Source organism: Equus caballus, chromosome 25, assembly GCF_041296265.1.
Source record: "Equus caballus isolate H_3958 breed thoroughbred chromosome 25, TB-T2T, whole genome shotgun sequence".
NCBI classification, from domain to species: Eukaryota; Metazoa; Chordata; class Mammalia; order Perissodactyla; family Equidae; genus Equus; species Equus caballus.
Genome location: NC_091708.1, coordinates 25,053,266 through 25,072,466, shown reverse-complemented (window position 1 = coordinate 25,072,466; position 19,201 = coordinate 25,053,266). Strand labels below are relative to the sequence as shown.

The 19,201-nt window shown below is 39.2% G+C and overlaps 1 protein-coding gene across 8 annotated transcripts in view; it reads left to right on the top strand.

Annotated features, from left to right (window-relative positions):
• Nucleotides 1-19,201, top strand: part of SUSD1 (sushi domain containing 1) — a 183,105-nt gene that overhangs the window by 67,023 nt on the left and 96,881 nt on the right. For all 8 annotated transcript variants that reach the window (XM_070251350.1, XM_070251347.1, XM_070251348.1 and 5 more), the window contains one exon: nt 924-1,116. In XM_070251350.1, coding sequence (XP_070107451.1) covers nt 924-1,116 — 193 coding nt within the window. The remainder of the gene's footprint in view (nt 1-923; nt 1,117-19,201) is intronic.

The following is a 19,201-nucleotide window of genomic DNA, read 5'->3' as shown; positions in this document are numbered from 1 at the left end:
GTCTATGGATTCCTTAAGAATGAAAAGAAATTAAAAGAACTTTGCCCAGTAGCTTCAGTGCAATCTCCTTTCCCTGGGTGGATGTTAAGGGATTTCCTTAGAGTTGTCTGATATTTTGTTCCTCTGAGATGTAGTTATTCATTTTTTCTCTGTCTTTCTTTCTTTCTATCTGTCTTTCCTCCTTTCTTCTTTCCTCCCTTCCATCCTCCCTCCCTCCCTTTTTTTTTGCTGGGAAAGATTTGCCCTAGTCTAACCTCTGTTGCCAATCTTCCTTTTGTTTTCTTTCCCCAAAGCCCCAGGATATAGTTATATATTCTAGTTTTAGATCCTTCTAGTTTTTTTATGTGAGCTGCCGCCACAAGCACGGCTACTGACAGACAAGTGGTGTGGTTCTACGCCTGGGAACCGAACCCGGGCTGCCGAAGTACGGTGTGCTGAACTTTGGTTATGCATTTTAAGTGTAGTCCTGTAGCTGGTTGAGGGGGAAGTTGAATAGGATAGGTTAGGGTAGCTTTGGAAAGTCCTTCCCCAGTTCAGCTTGCTATTATATTAAAAATAATTCTCAGTGCTGGCCCCGTGGCCAAGTGGTTAAGTTCGTGCAGTCTGCTTCCACCCAGGGTTTTGCCAGTTCGGATTTTGGGCATGGACCCAGCACCACTCATCAAGCCATGCTGAGGCAGCATCCCACATGCCACAACTGGAAGGACCCACAACTAAAAAAATATACAACTATGTACTGGGGGGCTGTGGGGAGAAGAAGGAAAAATTAAAAAAATAAAAATAAAATCTTAAAAAAAATAATTTTCAGAGGGTGAGGACAAATAGGAGGAAGCTTCTTGCTTTATCTTCATTTTGCTTATAGTCTAGACATCTGCAAGCCAACACAGAATTTAATGCAATGCTTTCTTTTAATCTCATGACAGTTTAAAGTTCTGGGTCTAAGGCGGTATCTGAATAATTTCTACCATGCAACATCATTTAACTTCACAACGAGGGAACAAGCGTCAGTAGTGTGTTTAGATCTGTACCCAGCAACTGATTACACCGTGAATATCACCCTACTGGGGTCTCTGGAGCAGCACTCAGTGCAAATGACGATAACAACCGCACCCGCAGGTAGGTGTCAATGTCTTTCTGTTTTTCAGGACAAGTTAAATATGTGAATTGAAGTGGACAAGGTGGGGAGTGTAAAGAATGCGAGTCTAGGAGTCAAGAGACTTGGGTTCTAGTTCTAGCAAACTACCAGCTTTGTCTGGGGTTCAAGGTGCCTGAATCTTACCACTTCTCCCCTTCCCTAAAGAGGCTCCAGCTCATAGAGGGTACAGACCAAGAGAGGACTGCTTTACTCGGTTCCCTGGTAGTGATAGATTGAGAATACTATAAGGCCTCCCAGCTCTCACCCCAAATTTAAGACAGCTGAGCCCTAAGGTAGTCATTACAGACAATTAGGACCAACTTCCAGGAGATCAGAAATGTGAACCTCACTGTGTTGAGCGCTGGTAGGACAAAGAAGCCTCATGACTGGGCCCTATCCGAGCACATGACCTAGAGAACAGTGGCCTGGTGAAAGTCAGCTTCCTTAGAAAGGCCTTGTGGCTTCGTGAGGAAGCCATAGAGAGACCAGCTGTGTCAACCTCACAGCTCTCCCTAGTGGAAAGGGGCATGGGAGTCTCTACGATTTCTTTAGGTCTTTAATCCACTGGGTTTAACAGACAAATTTATGGGCAACCAAGCAAAGAGACAGCCCCTTTTGAAGGAAAACAGTAGAATAGGGTAGGTCCTGTTCCTGCCTTCCTGAGGCCTCTCTCCCATGCTCACCATGCTCTTTGTGGGTCGGGGGTGCGTACTCTGGCCCTTGTGCTTGGAAGACTCTGAAATGTGTTAGATACTACTGAGGGCCATGTAGCACCTGAGGATGAAAATTCACTTTTTATTCTGTTTTCCATCTCAGATTTTGCATTGTCCTATATGGATCAACAGAGCTGGCACAGTGAACACCTCATCACAGCATAAACCTAACCCCAAAATACATCCCCAGCTATAGAAAATGCTCACAGTTGGGATATGAATTTCCTCCAATTATTAACTTCTCAGAGAAATTATAATGTAAAAATAGAATCCACCTCCTCTCGTAAATTAAACCATAAAGGCATTTAAGTCCCAGATTCTTTCCTCCCCAGTGTCTTCTCTGCTTGGCCTCTGCCGGAGCGGTCCCACTGAGATGGAGAGTGGTTCTAGCTGTTACATCCTAGAAAGCTTGTTTTGTAATAGATGGTACTGCTTTGGTACCTCCAAAGTTGAATTAATCTTGTTCCAAGTTTTATTTTCCTATTTCTTGATATGAGTCCTAGAGATACAAAACTGAGAAAGAAAAGCAAAATTATATGATGGTTGCTCAACATTGTGAATGTAGTAAATGTTACTGAATTGTAGGCTTTAAAGTGGTTATTTTTATGTTGTGTGATTTCAGCTCAATTTTTCTTAAAAAACCATTGGATTAACTACGTTCTTTTTGCACCTGGGCCTCAGTTACCTTCCGAGTGATTATTATATGACATAGTGCAAGTAAAGTGTTTAGGAAAGTTCCCAGCACATAATAATGATGATGACAATAATAGCTACATTTCTTGAGTGCTAAAAATATGCCAGGCACTGTTCAAAGTGCTACCCTTGGGTCAACTCAAACCTACCAAACCTTCGGAGGAAGGCCTTACTCTTATCCTTGTTTTGCAGATAAGGATCATGAGGCGCAGAGAAGTTAAACAGCTTGTCTAAGATCATACAGCTAGTGAGGGGTACAACTAAGATTTGAACACAGGCAGTCTGGCTCCAGGGCCCTCCTTCTTAATCAGTACTGCTTCTCACTAAATATTTAGTTATTAAATAGAAAAAAGCAAAATTCTATTCCCAGAATCCAGTGCATACTCAGTCTAGACCCACTTTGCTTTTGTCAACCTTGGACTCTGAGCAAAAACTTCAAATGCCACGGATGCATAAAAGCATCCACTTGACAAGTGTTTATTTCTTGCCTACTATGGTCAGGCAGGTTCTGATAGCTGACAATGTAGGAGCGATAAAAGAGTCCCAGCTGTCGGGGAGTTGGAATTGTGGGATCAGGGAGAATACAGATTAACCAATAAGGAAATTTATCATCTGTTAGGTGGGGCTAAGTATTAAGATGAAGAATACAGCATCACAAAGGGAGTGACAATTGATGATGAGAGAAGCCCTCTATTATAAAATGACATTTAAGTGCAGATCTGAAGGAAGCCAGGGAGTAAGCATGCATAGTGAGAACACCAAGTGACAAGGTCTTGAGGCAGGCATGTCCTTACCACGTTCTAGGAATGTCAAGGAAGCCAGTATGGCTGGAGCAGAGTGAGCTGGAGAAACTGGTAGAAGATGAGGTCTAAACTCTAGCTTACATGTAATGAAAGACCCATGGTGTCAAGTGTAGAAAGTAAGTCCATTGTTACCTTCTCCTTGGCAATGTGGTCCCTAAATTACCAGTAGTAAGAATAATCTAGCACGTGATGCTTCAGCCTCTCCAGGTTACCAAGCAGTCTGGAGTCTGCCGCCTGTGAATTTAAAGTGAGTCTGGAAATCTCTTTCTCGTGAGCTTACTTGGCTTCCTATATGTTTTGGGGGAAGGGAAACCCACTCTCCTTGAAAATTTTAGAACTTTGCACTGGTGGCTCCAGGTCTTTCATGGTGCCCGTCCCAAGTATTTAGAACCTTTTCATTCTCATTTCTCCTTTAAGCCCTGTCTCTACCCATCCTCCACTGTTGCTGCAGATCTTTATCTGTTTGGTGAAAGGGCCTCCTTGCTCTGTGGGCAGGGTGCCCTACATTTATAGTAGGAAGCTCTTCAAGTGAAAAATGTTTTGTCTGCCCCGGTTGCAACCCCAACTTCCTACTCTTTTCTCTGAATTTCTCTGTCCCCAGAAAGATCCCAAGAACTGTTTCAGTGCTGAGCCCCTTGGGCTCCTGTTATTGAATGCCTTGCCTCTGAGTCCTGCTTCCTGGTTGGGAGGTTTCATATTTGTCTCCCCTGAAGAATTACCCTCAGCAGATTCTTGAGCTGCTGTGGAGTTTCTGGACCCCGTGCTTTCGCTGGTCTAACGAGGGCCAGGAAGTCCCTTAGGTTAGTGGTTTTTCACCCGAGCCCCACCTTTCCTTAGAACTGAGTTTCGAAGACTTGACCCTCCTGTGCTTCTTTGATGGGAACTGAAGCATTCCTTCCTGCCACAGTTCCTTTTCTGCATCGGAGAGATAAACCTCCAGGGTTCCAGTTCCCTCTGAGCATTCCTACTGTTCCAGGAGGCCCAGCTGAGCTGTAAGCTTTTAACCTACCGTCCCAGTTGTTTTGTTCCTTCTTTATCCCCAGATCTGGCTAATACCTTTTGCTAGGTCTTAGTATTTTCCTTCCTTATGTTTGCTTTTTGTTTTCATACTTAGATTTTTGTTCTCCTAACATATTACTTTGGATTCTGCCAGTGAGGTCTCCATAGAGAAAAAATGATGCCGGAGAGTTCTGGATCTGCCACAAACATCCAGCATTCACATAAATCCTGCCCACCTTGACTTTCATTAGGAGGCATTTATTTCCATTAAGTTCAGCCTATAACCCAGGCCTAGGCTTGATCAATTGTCATCCTCCCTGGATCCCCCTTAATACGTCTCTACTTTTCTGTTCCTTCTCTTCAAGTTCTAACTCCGTACATTTCCCAGTCACTCCTCCTTATAGCCTGTGCTATACCTGCTCTCCCATCTACAAGAACAGTGTCACCTTGAAACTAATTTAATGATGCTTGAAGAATTCCACACTGATCTTTCTAGTCTTTCTCTTTTTAAATATGTCCACATTTTCTCTAATTTCTATATGTAGTATCACAATTCCAGTTATTGAGGAGTTCCTCATTAATGCTTTCTTTGTGTTCCCTATTTAAAACTTTAAGAGGACCCTTCTTGATATATTAATACTTGGATCTGGGTACCCTTTGGGGGGGGGGGGTTGTCATTTTAGTCTGTTCTCCAAAATAGTCCCTTTATTCTTCTCTTTGATGATTTTGAGCCACTTTCTCTGACCTAGTAAATCTTATCTTTTCTAGTCTCTTTAGAGCAGTTACGTTTGGACATATCTCCTTTTCCTTGTCATATTTTTCTAGCTGAGCCAATATGATTTTAAATTTTCTTCCCCTTCTTGGTGTGATTTCCTTCACTTTATTTCATTCTCTTCTACTCTTGGCCTATCTGCAAGACCAAGACCTGTTTTGTAAACTGATTTTATTTTATTTTTCAGAGACTGGGCAAATCTTATTTCTGGAAACAGATGGTTCTAGGCATGCACCTTTTAGAATTCCTTCTTAGCCCTTGAGTTTGCAATAATCCCACTGGATTTTATCTCCTTCAACCCAAGAAGAATCCCCGCTGGAGAATCCTCAGTCTGGGCATCTGTAAAACAAATAATCCAAAGCAATTTGAGAGCCTGTGGTGTTGGGGCGACTCCTGAACCTGTAGACAAACCATGGATTCAATCTTTTTGCACTTCTCTCTTCCAAAGAAGTTAAAGAGGAACAGAATTTTGGGCAGCTGATCTACTGCTGTCTGCTAACATCCAGCTTCCCAAAATGCTCTCTAAATCACCGAAAGTCTCCCACTCTGCTCTCTTTGTGCTTTGCAAACTTTAGCAGACATAGGTCATCTGGAGAGCTTCTAAAACTCAGGTTCCTGGGCTCCATCCCAGAGGTTCTGATTCAGTAGGTCTGGAGTAGGGACCCCAAATTTTCATTTCTAGCAAGTTCCCAGGCCTTGCTGGTGCTGCCAACCCATATTTTGAGTAACACTGCTCTAACCACAAAGACCTTAGCTACCTCTGGGCAATTTAAAGCCCTCACTTGAACGTAAGGACGTGATAAAAAGAAAGACAAAAGAAATAAGTAAAAAGAGAAAGAAAGAGAGAGGGAAAGAAAGAAAACGAAAGTAGCCAAAATAATTCTGTCTGCTTATGCCTAAGAAACCTGTGTCCTGAAGCTTTGCCTGATTTGTGACGTCTTCCTGATAGTCGAACATCTCCCCTATCTGTTCCTGCAGTTCCAGCTGCATCTTCCCCCATGGTGCTTTGCTCCCTCTGGCAGCTCTTGTCTTTAGACTCAAGGTCCCAATCAGTGTATTCACGTTTCGCAGGTGGGAGAGACTGAATCTTACCCCTCCTTTCCACCTGAGGCTGCACAGGATTAACAGACTGACACATGAGAAGTAAGGTATTAACTTTATTGCCTGGGTAGGTTCCCAGGAACCACTCCCCGCACAGCGTTTCTGGTAAAATCTATATTGGAGAATGAGGCTTAGATATGTGGTCAAATGGGGCTCCCTACTTCCTTTCCCCCAGAAGTATGAGCAATTGGATCTGTAAGGGAACCTCACCTGGCTCACCCACCCAACCTCAGGCTGAGACGCCGAGGAAATGGCAGTGGGCAGACTGCTTTCTCACCCACTAAGAAATGCTACCCAAGGAATGGTAGTCTTCTACCAATGATTACATATTTACTGTTCTGTCTTTGAGGATTAGTGAATTGGGAGTGGAGAGAGGCCAAAATTTTCCTTACCTTTATGGAAATGGGAAGACAGGTAAATAAGTGTGTTACCTTTAACACACTTGAGCAAGGTAATTGACCTCTGTGATGTTAGAGGGTTGCCCAGGAAAGATCCATTCTAGTTCTGGGAGTCTCTGATAGGGAGGCAATTTTAGGTTCCTTCAAATTCGTTTATTTCAGCATCCAAATTTCTTGACTGATTTGTTTATCATCATTTCATTTATGTATTCAATTTTGTGTTCTTATTGATATATACCACTTCATATAGTAAGAGTTTGATTATTATTTGTGTCAAACATTTCTCCTGTTTTATAGTTTCTTTTAATTTTTTTATGGTGTTTTTGACATAGAAAAGTTTTAGATTTCTATGCAGTCAAATCTATTAACCTTTTCCTTTGTGATTTATTACATTAATATTAATATAGGATTTTTTTAAAACAAAAGAGTATTTATTTATATCCCATCTTATTTCTAGGAAAGACTTTGAGTGACCTGCAGGGGTATATGAAATAAAAGATAATAAATTATATATCTAAGCTAAAGAAGAAAGAAGAGAAAGACAAGGACACAAAAGAAGATGTAGGAATAAGGTTAAGAATAATTCGTATCCTTCTAGCCTATTTACTTGTTCATTAGTGGCTCACAAATTTAAGTCTAAATTTTCACCCCATCCAGTTAGAAAGGGAGCCATCACATTGTCCACAGGTCACAACAAGTAATGTGTTTTGGGAGAAGTAGAATTTTCTCAACACTGAGATCAGATGAGAATTTCTGATTCCAGGGGGTTTCATAAATAGTACAGTATTTGAGCAGCGTTTTATGAGGATTTCATGAGGCTGTTTCTTATATTGCTCTGCAGTGTGGCTCGTTGTGTTACAGAAAAGCACAATTCAGTGTGGGGTGGACAAGGAAAGACGCCTTAGGAGTGCCTGTGCTCTGCTAATCAGGCGTGATTCAGGGGTAGGATTAGGTTATTTTCGATGATTTGGAGGAATGGCTGGAATCCATGTTTTTCAAGCCATGTTCCCTAAACCTTGTTTCTCTTCATTCTGATTTGATAAATAGTTGGTGTCACTGAGCTGGAGACTGTCCTCTTTCATCAGTACCCAGGGAGCAGTTCTGTGTTGCCAGTTGAATCACAAGGACTTGTGCCCAAATAGGACGCTGACCACTTCCGTTAGGAGGCTGAGCGTCGGGAGCTGGGCTGACAGAATGGTTTGAATTTTCCCTGCATGGATGGATGAGCGATTGAATCCCCCACATTCCTCTCCAGATAATATGGCCACATACTTTTAGGCTGGAAATTTTAAGGCAGCTGTAACCAGATACCAAATTTGTCTTAAGAAAAATTTCAACCTTATAACAGTAAAACTCCCAAGTTTGAACAATTTTATATGCTCTTGTTCCCTCTAAGATAAACTGTTTGAAAAATGTGCATCAAGGACAACTAAAAGATAATAAAACGCTGCTGCTATTTATAGAGCAGTGATAAAAATAGTCACTTTGTGTTCAAAATAGTTGATTTGTAGCCCTTTTTTTCTGACAGTATTTACCTTACAAAGCCAACTGTCTATTTAGGCTGTTCCTAATTAGAGGTTTTAAAACCATATCATTTATGAGTAAGGGAATGCTTGTTTTTCTATCCTCTTTAGCAGATGATTGCACGCATTTAGATACTTCTAAAATAGTGTTGGTAAGTTAGAAAAAAATCCAAAGAATGGGGAGGAGAATAGTCTTCCTTCTATCCCCTGGGAGAAACCTGTAACTGTTAAGGTGGCTTATCATACCGGTTTTCTAACAGCATGCATAATCTGAGATCTGTGTCGACCTTATAAAACTTCCCCCGTAGCTGATTCCTGCTCACAGAATCGAAGTCCAAACAAAATAAAGACCATAAATAATTTAACATCATTTCTGATGTTTCCCCACAAAATGATAAATATTCTAACGGTATTCCATGATAGAAGAATTATGTCTGAAGTCATCCTGCTTCTCTTAAAAACCATCCGTCTGAGAAACTCATACTTGCAGGTGGTCAAGCTAGAAATTGGCATATATTTTGCAAGGAATATCCAATCATTTGTAATGTGCCCTAAATGGGGAGAGTAAATGCTGGTTCTTTTTAAAGATAAGATACTGATATCGTAGATCCAGCTAGGTAGGACAGAACCCGTGGGGGTAAATAAGGATGAATAAATTATTTAGAATTGGAGCCCTTCACTAAATAGGTCCTAAATGGCTCTGGAGGCAATAGGTTGGTTCATCTCATTCTTTTCAGAACTACCATGTTCTAATCATGTGTACAGACAAGGAGGCTCCAAGGCTGAACTCAGAGAAAAGATCTATTACTTCTTAGTCTAAAATGCCCATTAATACAATGCAAAGGAAAGCTAGCTACAAGATATTCTTTTTTTATTTCATTTCCTTGTAACTTTTTAATTTGATATAATTTCAAATTTCTCCGTCTTGTTCATGCCCCCCTCTCCGCTCCGCCTCCCCCAAGCCCTGCCCTCCTTTCTCTCTCTTTCCCTCTTTCTGAAATAAATCCAACTTGGTCATGGTGTATTATTTCTTATATGATGTTGGATTGTGTTCACTAATATTTTCTTTAGGATTTTTGTAGCAATATTTATAAGTGATATTGGTTTATAGCTTCCTGTCTTTTTGGTACCATTTTATCAGCTTTAGGCATTTGTATTTTCTTTGCTTCCTAAAAAGAATTGGAAAGGTCTCCTTCATTATTGTGCCCTTCATTATTTGAAACGTTTCCTTCATTATGATGATTCATGTAGCATTTGATCTTCTGGTCTCAGATGCTTTGGTAGAATTCCCCTCTGAAACCCTCTGGGCCCGGGGTTTTTCTGTGGAATAGTTCCTTGATAACTTTCTCAATTTTTTTTCTATGGAAATTGGTCTGTTTAAGCTTTTTACATCTAATGGGGTCAGTTTTGGCAAACTATTTTCTTATTTCATCCATGTTTTCAAATTTATTTGCATAATGGTCTGCAAAGTAGTTTCATTTAACTTTTTGAGTTTTCTTCTGTTTCAATGATTATTTCTCCCTTTATTTCTAGTTTCTTCCTTTTTTCCAGATTAAGTTAGCTAGTGGTTTGTCTATTTTATTAGAGTTTTCAAAAAGCCAAGATTTTGTTTTAGTAATTAGATCTACTATTTTTTCCCCCCTGTACATCAGGGATTAGCAAATTATGGCCTGCGGGCCAAATCTGGGCTGTCACCTGTTTTTATAATGAAGTTTCATTGGAACACAGCCAAGTCATTCATTTATGTGTTGTCAGTGGCTGCTTTTGTGCTATGAGGGCAGAATTGAGTAGTTGTGACAGAACTGTCTGGCCCCGAAAACCTAAAATATTTACTGTCTGACCCTCTATAGAAAAAATTTGCTGACCCTAGCTTTACATCATTAATTTCTGCTTTCATATTTATTATATCCTTTCTTATGCTTTGATTTGCTTTATAAAGGTGGTTGCATTTTATCTTCATTATGAATTGTGTTTTTTTGCATTAAAAAGTGTCCTTCTGTCATATTTAATGCGTATTGACTTGAATTCTACTTATATCAAGATTGCCACCCCTACTTTCTTTTATAAAAATTATTTTATTGAGATCAAATTGGCTTACAACATTGTGGTAAATTTCAGGTATTCATCACTATATTTCAGTTTCTGTATAAACTGCATCATTTTCACCATCAATAGTCCAGTTTTTCTTTTTTTAAAGATTGGCACCTGAGCTAACATCTGTTGCTAATCTTTTTTTTTTTCTTCTTCTTCTTCTCCCCAAAGCCCCCCAGTACATAGTTTTAGATTCTAGTTGTAGGGGCTCTGGTTGTGCTATGTGGGATGCTGCCTCAGCATGGCCTGATGAGCGGTGCTGGTCCACGCCGAGGATCCGAACCGCTGAAACCCTGGGCCGCCAAAGCAGAGCACGCAAACTTAACCACTCGGCCGCGGGGCCGGCCCCTCAATAGTCCAGTTTTTATCTGTCACCATACATATGTGCCCCTTTACTTCTTTTTCCCTTCCCCACCCCCTTCTCTGGTAACCACTAATCTGTTCGCCTTATCTATGTGTTTGCTTATTCATCTTCCACATGTGAGTGAAATCATTCGGTATTTGTGTTTCTCTGTCTGACTTATTTAGCTCAGCAGAATACCCCCAAGGGCTATCCATGTTGTTGCAAATGGCACAATTTTGTCTTTTTTATGGCTGAGTACCATTCCACCATATATATATATACAATAATACAATATATATGTATATATATACCACATCTTCTTTATCCATTCATCCATTGATGGGCACTTGGGTTGCTTCCACATCTTGGCTATTGTGAATAATTCTGCATTGGACATAGGGGTGCATATATCTTTTTGAATTATTGATTTCATGTTCTTTGGATAAATATCCAGTAGTGGGATAGCTAGATGGTATGGTATTTCTATTTTTAATATTTTGAGAAATCTCCACATTGTTTTCCATAGTGGCTGCACCAGTGTGCACTCCCACCAGCAGTGTATGAGGGTTCCCTTTTCTCCTCATCCTCCCCAACACTTGTTATTTCTTTTCTCGTTAATTATAGCCATTCTGCTGGGTGCGAGGTGATATCTCATAGTAGTTTTGATTTACGTTTCCCTGATGATTAGTGATATTGAACATCTTTTCACATGCCTTTTGGCCATCTATATATCTTCTTTAGAAAAACGTCTCCCCATTTTTTGATCGGATTGTTCAATTTTTTGTTGTTGAGTTGTATGAGTTCTTTATATATTTCGGAAATTAACCCCTTATTGGATATATGATTTGCAAATATTTTCTCCCAGTTAGTGGGTTGTGTTTTCATTTTGTTCATGGTTCCCTTTGCCGTGCAGAAGATTTTTAATCTGATGTAGTCCCACTTGTTTGTTTTTTCTTTTGTTTCCCTTGCCTGAGTAGACATGGTATTCGAAAAGATACTGCTAAGACTGATGTCACAGAGTGTACTACCTATATTTTCTTCTAAGAGTTTTATGGTTTCAGGTCTTACATTTAAGTCTTTAATCCATTTGGAGTTAATTTTTGTGTAGAGTGTAAGATAATGGTCTGCTGTCATTCATTTGCATGTGGCTGTCCAGTTTTCCCAACACCATTCATTGAAGAAACTTTCCTTTGTCCATTGTATGTTCTTGAGGATTGCCACCCCTACTTTCTTATGGTTACCATTTGTCTGCTACACTGTTGTCCGTCACTTTACCCTTAGCCTTTCTGAATCGCTTTGTTTTAGGTATCCCTCTAGTATACGGCATATAGTTGGATCTTACATTATGAGACAAATTGAAAATCTTTTTTGTTTTTTAACACATAAGTTAAATCCATTTACAGTTATTGAGAAGACTGATATGTTTGAACTCAACTCTGTCCTATTATTTTATAACAACTGTGTGTATTATGTTGTATTTTCTGTATTTCTTTCTCTATATGATGTATTTTCTTGCTGCTTTACTTTATATATATAAAAACATATAAAATTATATCTTATATATAAAATTACATTATATATTATAATATTTTAAATATATAATGTTTTTAGGAAGGTTTAGATATATTTTTTTCTGATGCTACTTTTGTACCTTTTTAACAGTGCCTGTCTCCTGTTTTCTTATGTAACTTTTCACCTTCTGATTTATCAGTTTTTGTTTTTTAGGAAGATTAGCCCTGAACTAACTGCTGCCAATCCTCCTCTTTTTGCTGAGGAAGACTGACCCTGAGCTAACATCCGTGCCCATCTTCCTCTACTTTATATGTGGGACGCCCACCACAGCATGGCTTGTCAAGTGGTGCCATGTCTGCACCTGGGATCCGAACCGGTGAACCCCGGGCCACCGAAGCACTTAACCGCTGTGCCACTGGGCCGGCCCCTGGTTTATCAGTTTTTAATGACATACTTTAATTGCACTTATTACCTGTATGCATTCAAATTAGTCTATTCTGTTTTTCTTTCTTTTTATCCTGTCTCTTCCAAATTTTTCAGTTGCCTTATTTCTACTTTATCAGAACACACCATCTGTATTTTATTCTTCCACCTTGCCTTGCCTTTGCTTTCATCTTAGATCTACAATTTAATATATCAGATGCTCACCATCAGTCTTTGCTGAAGTTTCTCTGGTTATTTCTTGGATGAAGCTCATCTTCTAGTAAATTCTTCAACAGTACAGTATTCTCTGACTTATTGCATGTTTCAAACTGTTTCCTTATGGCCTTGATACTTGAAAGATAACTTGGCTGGATATAAAAATCTTGGTTCACACTTTCTTGGTTTGAGTTCCCTTAAAATTCAGTTCTTTTGTTGCCTTGCTTTTTATATAACTTTTGAGAAGTCTGGTGAAGCTTAATTCTTTTGCCTTTAGATCTTATTTGTGTATTTATTTGAGTGGAGATGCTGAGGATTTTTTCTTTATCTTCAAAGTCCAATAGTTTCACTTGGATAAGTCTTAGGGTTGATTGTTCTGAGTGAGCTTTCTCAGGTATCCAATGGGTCCTTTCAGTATTTATATTCAGGTCTTTTTATTTTTATAAAGTTATCTTGGATTATAGTTCTAAGTATTAATTCTGTTTCAGTGTTTTTCTTCTTTAGAGACTTTAATTATACATATGTTGGATCTTTGCCTATATTCCATTTCAACTGCTTTATTTTTGATCCTTTTTAATCTCATTTTTATTCTTTTTGGTTGTTTTCCTGTATTTCTTCAGTGTTCCTTATTAAATCTTAATTCTAATCTATTCTTCTTTCAGCACCGTAACATTTTGACATTACTTCTGACATAAATTTGTCTTCTTCTTTTGTTTCTTTTCTGAATTCAGTCATTTTTGTTTCATTTCCTCCCTGCTTTCTGTCCATTTCTCTTCTTAGTTTTTGAGTTTCTGACGTAAGTTTTCTTCCTACCCTCACTGCTTATTTAAGTTATTTATTTCAGTTTATTGTGTTACAGGGTTTTTTTCCCCCCTAGTTTGTGGGTTTAAAAAAAATGGAGTTTTTCACAAGCTAAAATGTTTTGATTATAATCTTCTTGTATTTTAATGCACACTGCTTTTGTCTATTAATCCCATGGACGGAATTGGTAGTTTAGGATGGTTAATAAGATTTTTAGGTTAAGAGTGCCCTCTTCTGTCTGTGACTGAAGTGCAGTTTCTTTTTTTTTTTTTTTTTGGAGGAAGATTAGCCCTGAGCTAACTATTGCCAGTCCTCCTCTTTTTTTCCTGAGGAAGCCTAGCCCTGAGCTAACATCCGTGCCCATCTTCCTCTACTTTATATGTGGGACGCCTACCACAACATGGCGTGCCAAGTGGTGCCATGTCTGCACCCGGAATCCGAACTGGCAAACCTCGGGCTGCCGAGAAGTGGAGCGTATGAACTTAACCACTGCACCACCAGGCCAGCCCCCAAAGTACAGTTTCTTTAAAGGATATTTTTGTTAATTTTTGGTGAGGGTGGAGATGAGTTGTGTGTTCTTCTGTTTTGGGGTTCTCTTTTATCTTGTAGGATCTTGCATTTCCCCCTTGCTTCTTTTTACCATCACCACTTAGTCTCCAAAGGACACCAATTCCTCGCTATTAATCCTTTTCTTTCTCAGAAGCAGTGCCTTCCTCCTACCACTGAATAAAGTCTCATAGACATTTCATCCTTTGCTTGTTGTCCGTACTCTGATATACCAGGTCCCTTTTCAGTATTTGAGAATTCAGTGAGACTGCATGGGTTATGGAGAACCAGCACAATACCTGACATAAAATAAGCATCTATCAAATGTTAACTATTACTTAAACTTACTTTATGACATTTGTTACATACTCCCTGTATTTTTGTTATACTGATGGAGGGTGTAACTCCTCTTCTAGATTAAATACATACCATGTCTTAATCAGAGCACTACCTGTATTCCATTGGGCTAATATGATTTCAGTTGCTTGACTTGCCCCTTATCGCTGATTGTTTGCATTTAAACAACTAGGAATGCTGTGCCTGCCACTGTCCTGGACACTGGGAGTACAAAGATGAGCAAGACATAGTCTACCCCTCAAGAAGGCCTCAGTTCAATGGGGCGATAGGCAAGGACCAATAATAACGCAATGCATAAAGTGTAATTGAGGGATTTGCAGGGTACTGTGGGGGCACAGAGGAAGTAATGATTGATTTTGCCCAGAGTTGCTCCCTTACATTAATGAAGCAGAAACAAAGTTACAAAGAATTTGATCAACTAAGAGGCAAATTTTCTCTGAGGCATTCTTGCGGGTCTGGATTTTCAACTTCAGGATTCTAGATTAGATTGGCCTTCTGGGTGGGGAAAGGAGAGAGAGAGAAGGCAGAGTGACTGCTAACAATGAACTGGAGAAGGAGTATTTGTATGAGAGACAGGGCTTGTACTTTCCAAAGGATCAGAGAGCAGCATAGGACGGGACGCAGAACTAGCTGTCCTCTATCCGGGATCCTTTTCTCCCCAGTGACCTCATCCTGGCTTCAACCTGCCTGTGGTTCAAACTGTAAGCCCCTTGCACGGAGGGAAGGGGACTTAGAGTGAGAGTCACTCTCTGACCGAGGTGGAACTGAATTGAACCAGTCGGTGAGACGTTCCTGTGAGCAGAAGGAATTGCAGACCCACCACTACTGTAACATTACGTGTGCATATGTGTGTACATTTAAAAACCAATGGAATCATTACATACGTATCATTCTTCATCCTGCTTTTTTATTTTATTTTTATTTTTGCCTTTGCAATATCCTGTGGACATATTTCCATACCAGTTCATATAAGGTCGCCTCGTTCTCTTTGAGGGAAGCATAATAGGTACACTAATTAACTTATCCACTATGGAAGGAGATTTAGGGTTTTCTTTCCCTTAGAATTTTTATTACAGGCAATGCTGCTGTTAATATACTTGTATATATTATGTTTCATTGATTCTCAGATGCACATTTTTTTCACATTTTAATATCTATGAAATCGCACAATTGTTACACAGTCAGGTGGCTGCCGTGAACATAATCGTCATTACTCAGGTATGCATTAAATCGGTCATAGCTACAACAGTGTTGTTACTTTTATTTAGTTATGGACATTAGTGGTACTATTAAGGTTTGGGGTTTAATTGCCTATTAAAAGTTTTTCAAAAAGGTTACACTATACTTTGACTTTGAAACAAAAGTTATTGTGTATGTAGAAAACCATGGGAAATGAAACAGCAATGTATAAAAGCAAATGTCAGCATCAGAATGGGCGTCAGTGGTTTGCAAGAAAATCCTGGAGAAAGTAAGCACACTTTTAAGAAATGCTGCCTCACCAAAACTCTGCATAGCATGTAGGATGATATTGTGTGGAAAAATACAGATATCAAGAACTCTTAATTGAAAAGTGAGAAGTGTTGTATACTGAATATGAAGAAACTTTAGGAGTGTCTCCATCACTTTTGCTTGTATTTTTGTTTTATGATGATAAAATTTTCATGTCTCTATAGGTATGAAAGAGCTCTTTCAATTAGTATAGAAGAATTCTGAGAGAGAAGAAAATGATTATTTTCTTACAATTTACTTGGCAGGATTTTTTCTTTCTTAATAAGACAAACTAATGGTGCGTCTTACAAGAATGGTGTCTTAGGTTTGATGAAATGTGCTGTTTTTGCAAACTTAGGCAGAGCATTTCTGTAGAATGAGTCTTAAGAGTGGAATTGCTGAGATAAAGAGCCTCATAAATTTCTCTCCACAAAGATTGTATCAGTTTACACGCACACTTGTTTCCCAAGATCCTCACCAACACTGATTTTGATAATTTTTTAATGTTTGAGAGCCAGGTAAGTGAAAAGCGTATTTTATTTTGTTTTAATTTGTATCTCTTTGACTATCGAATGGCCTATTACACTTCTCCTATGAATCTCTTTTTCCGGTTATTGCTTCTTTTTGTATGTTGGTGGTGGTATTTTTCTTCATGGGAACTGCTCTTTAGACATCAGTGCCATCAACTTTTTCAAATGTTACAATTTTTCCCCCAGTTTGTTGTTTGTCTTTCAAACTTAAGGATTGTTATATATTTTGCCGTAAAGAAAATTTAAGATTTTATTTAGTCAAATTCAAAACAATATCTTCAGTTTTCTTATTATTTCTTTCCTACCCAAGATTACAGAACTATTTTTCTATATTCTTTTCTAGTATCTTTTGTTGTTGTTGAGGAAGATTTGTTCTGAGCTAACATCTGTTGCCAATCTTCCTCTTTTTTTTCTTTTTTCTTTTTGCTTGTGGAAGATTAGCCCTAAACTAACATCTGTGTCAGTCTTCTTCTATTCCATATGTGGGATGCCACCACAGCATGGCGTGACAAGTGGTGCAGGTCTGCATCCAGGGCCTGAGCCTGGAAACCTGGGCTGCGGAAGCGTAGCATGCCAAACCTGAACCTTAACCACTACGCCATGGGGCTGGCCCCTCTAACATATTTTTTAGTTAAAAAATTTAATTTGCAGTTTTTCTGTAAATCTAAAACTGTTCTAAAGTTGAAAATTTATTTTAAAAAATTAACAACAAAGAATTGTCAGAAGGCAAGAGCAGGAAAAATGAGTAAATTGTCCAAGACAGAGCCAGAATTTGAACCTGGACCTGGCTGCCCCCAAGGCTTTTGTGATCACCTGCTTATACAGCTTGAACACCAGGGAGAAGGCCTCCCCGAGGGGCAAGAGAAGAGCTGTGTGGGGGTGGGGGGTGGGAGGAGAAGGGTGGTCACGGTATTTAGTAGAAGGGAAGAGCCCAAGCTTTGTGACCCAGGCCACATAGTATTTGATTCCGTTTATAAGAAATTTCCAGACTAGGCAAATCCATAGAGACAAGAAAGTAGATTTGTGCTTGCCAGGGGCTGGGGAAGGGGAGATGGGAAGTGAATGCTTAATGGTATGGGGTTTCTTTTTGGGGTGCTGAAATGTTATTGAATTAGATAATGGTGATGGTTACAATACATCATGAAAATACTGAATCTTAAAAAAAAAAATTTAATACAGCCAGAATCATTTTTGTCTATCAAGGTAGGAATCTAATATTACTTTATCTCTATTCCCAACTATTTCCCAACTCAGTTTATTTCCCGCTGATTTGAAATTCCACTCTTACGTAAATTCCCATGCATAGATAGATTGATTTCTGGATTCTACTCTGTTCCATTGGTCTATTTGTTTCTTTCTTTGCTAGGAACAAACTGTCTAATTACTCTAGTGTTCCTGGTGGGGTGCAAGCACCCATAAGGGGGCAAAACTTGAGGGGCAAAAAATATTATTCTTTTTTTGTATGAAGCATAGATAAACATATAGTACATGAGAAGCATACAGCGTATCTGTGGTATTAAATTTTTTTTTAAGGTGTGCTTTTTGATGAGGAAGATTGGCCCTGAACTAACATCTGTTGTCAATCTTCCTCTTTTTTTTTTTCCTGCCCAAAGCTCCCCAGTACATAGTTGTATATTCTAGTTGTGGGTCTTTCTAGTTCTTTCATGTGGGATGCTGCCTCAGCATGGCTTGATGAGCAGTGTGTAGGTCCACATCCAGGATCCAAACCGGTGAACGCCAGGCTGCCAAAGTGGAGTGTGCGAACTTAACCACCTGGCCACGGGGCTGGTCCCTGTGGTATTAAAATTTTATAGAAGGTGAAAGATTAGGAAAAAAATGTTTAAAAAGGGTCCTTGTGGGGCTATAATGAAAAAAGGTTGAGAAACACTGATACCTGGTTATGTCCTCTTGCAATATTTTTATTTCAATTTCTTGCTATTCTCATTAATCTGCCCAAAGAAAATTAGCAGTAATTGCTTTCTGTTCATTGAGTGTGCCAAGCTGATGCCTGCGTCTGGGACTTTGACCTTGGAGCGTCTTCTGTCTCAGCCCTCTTCCTCCACTCTTGGTGGCTTGCTGACTCATGTCCTTCAGGTCTGTGCTCCGTAGACCTCCACAGAGGGCCTTCCCTAACCATCCTTTCTATCCTCATACAATGCTTCTCATCATAGTCTTTACCAGAGCACAGGATTATAATTTTTATTTATTTGTTTACTGTTTATTTTCTGCATTTCTCAGTAGAATGGATTTCATTAGGTACAGGGACTTTGTTTTCTCTCCTCTTTATCCTCACCCCCTAAAGCATGTCTGGTGCATGGTAAGAACTTTCTAAATACTCATTGAATGAGTGTGTAAACTTAGCATGTTTCAAGAAGCTCCATTGGAATTGCCAGTGGAAGTATATTCCATTTCTAGATTAACAGGTGGAGAATTGATGTCTTTTCACTTTTGAGTCTTTCCATTAAGGATGTGGCATTTCTTTCTTTATTCTTTTATTTTATGTCCTTCAGAAAAAATGCTTTTAAAAAACCATGTAAGTCTTGGATATTTCTAGTTAGACTTATTTCTAGGTATTTGTAGTTTTTCTTGGTTTCTTCTCTTGTGAATAGGCATCTTTTAATGTTTCAATTGTATTTTATTTATTGTTTTAGTTTCCTATGGCTAATATGTGACAAATTACTGCAAATTTAGTGGCTTCTAACAACACGAATTTACTGTCTTACAGTTCTGGTGGTCAGAAGTCCAAATCAGTTTCAC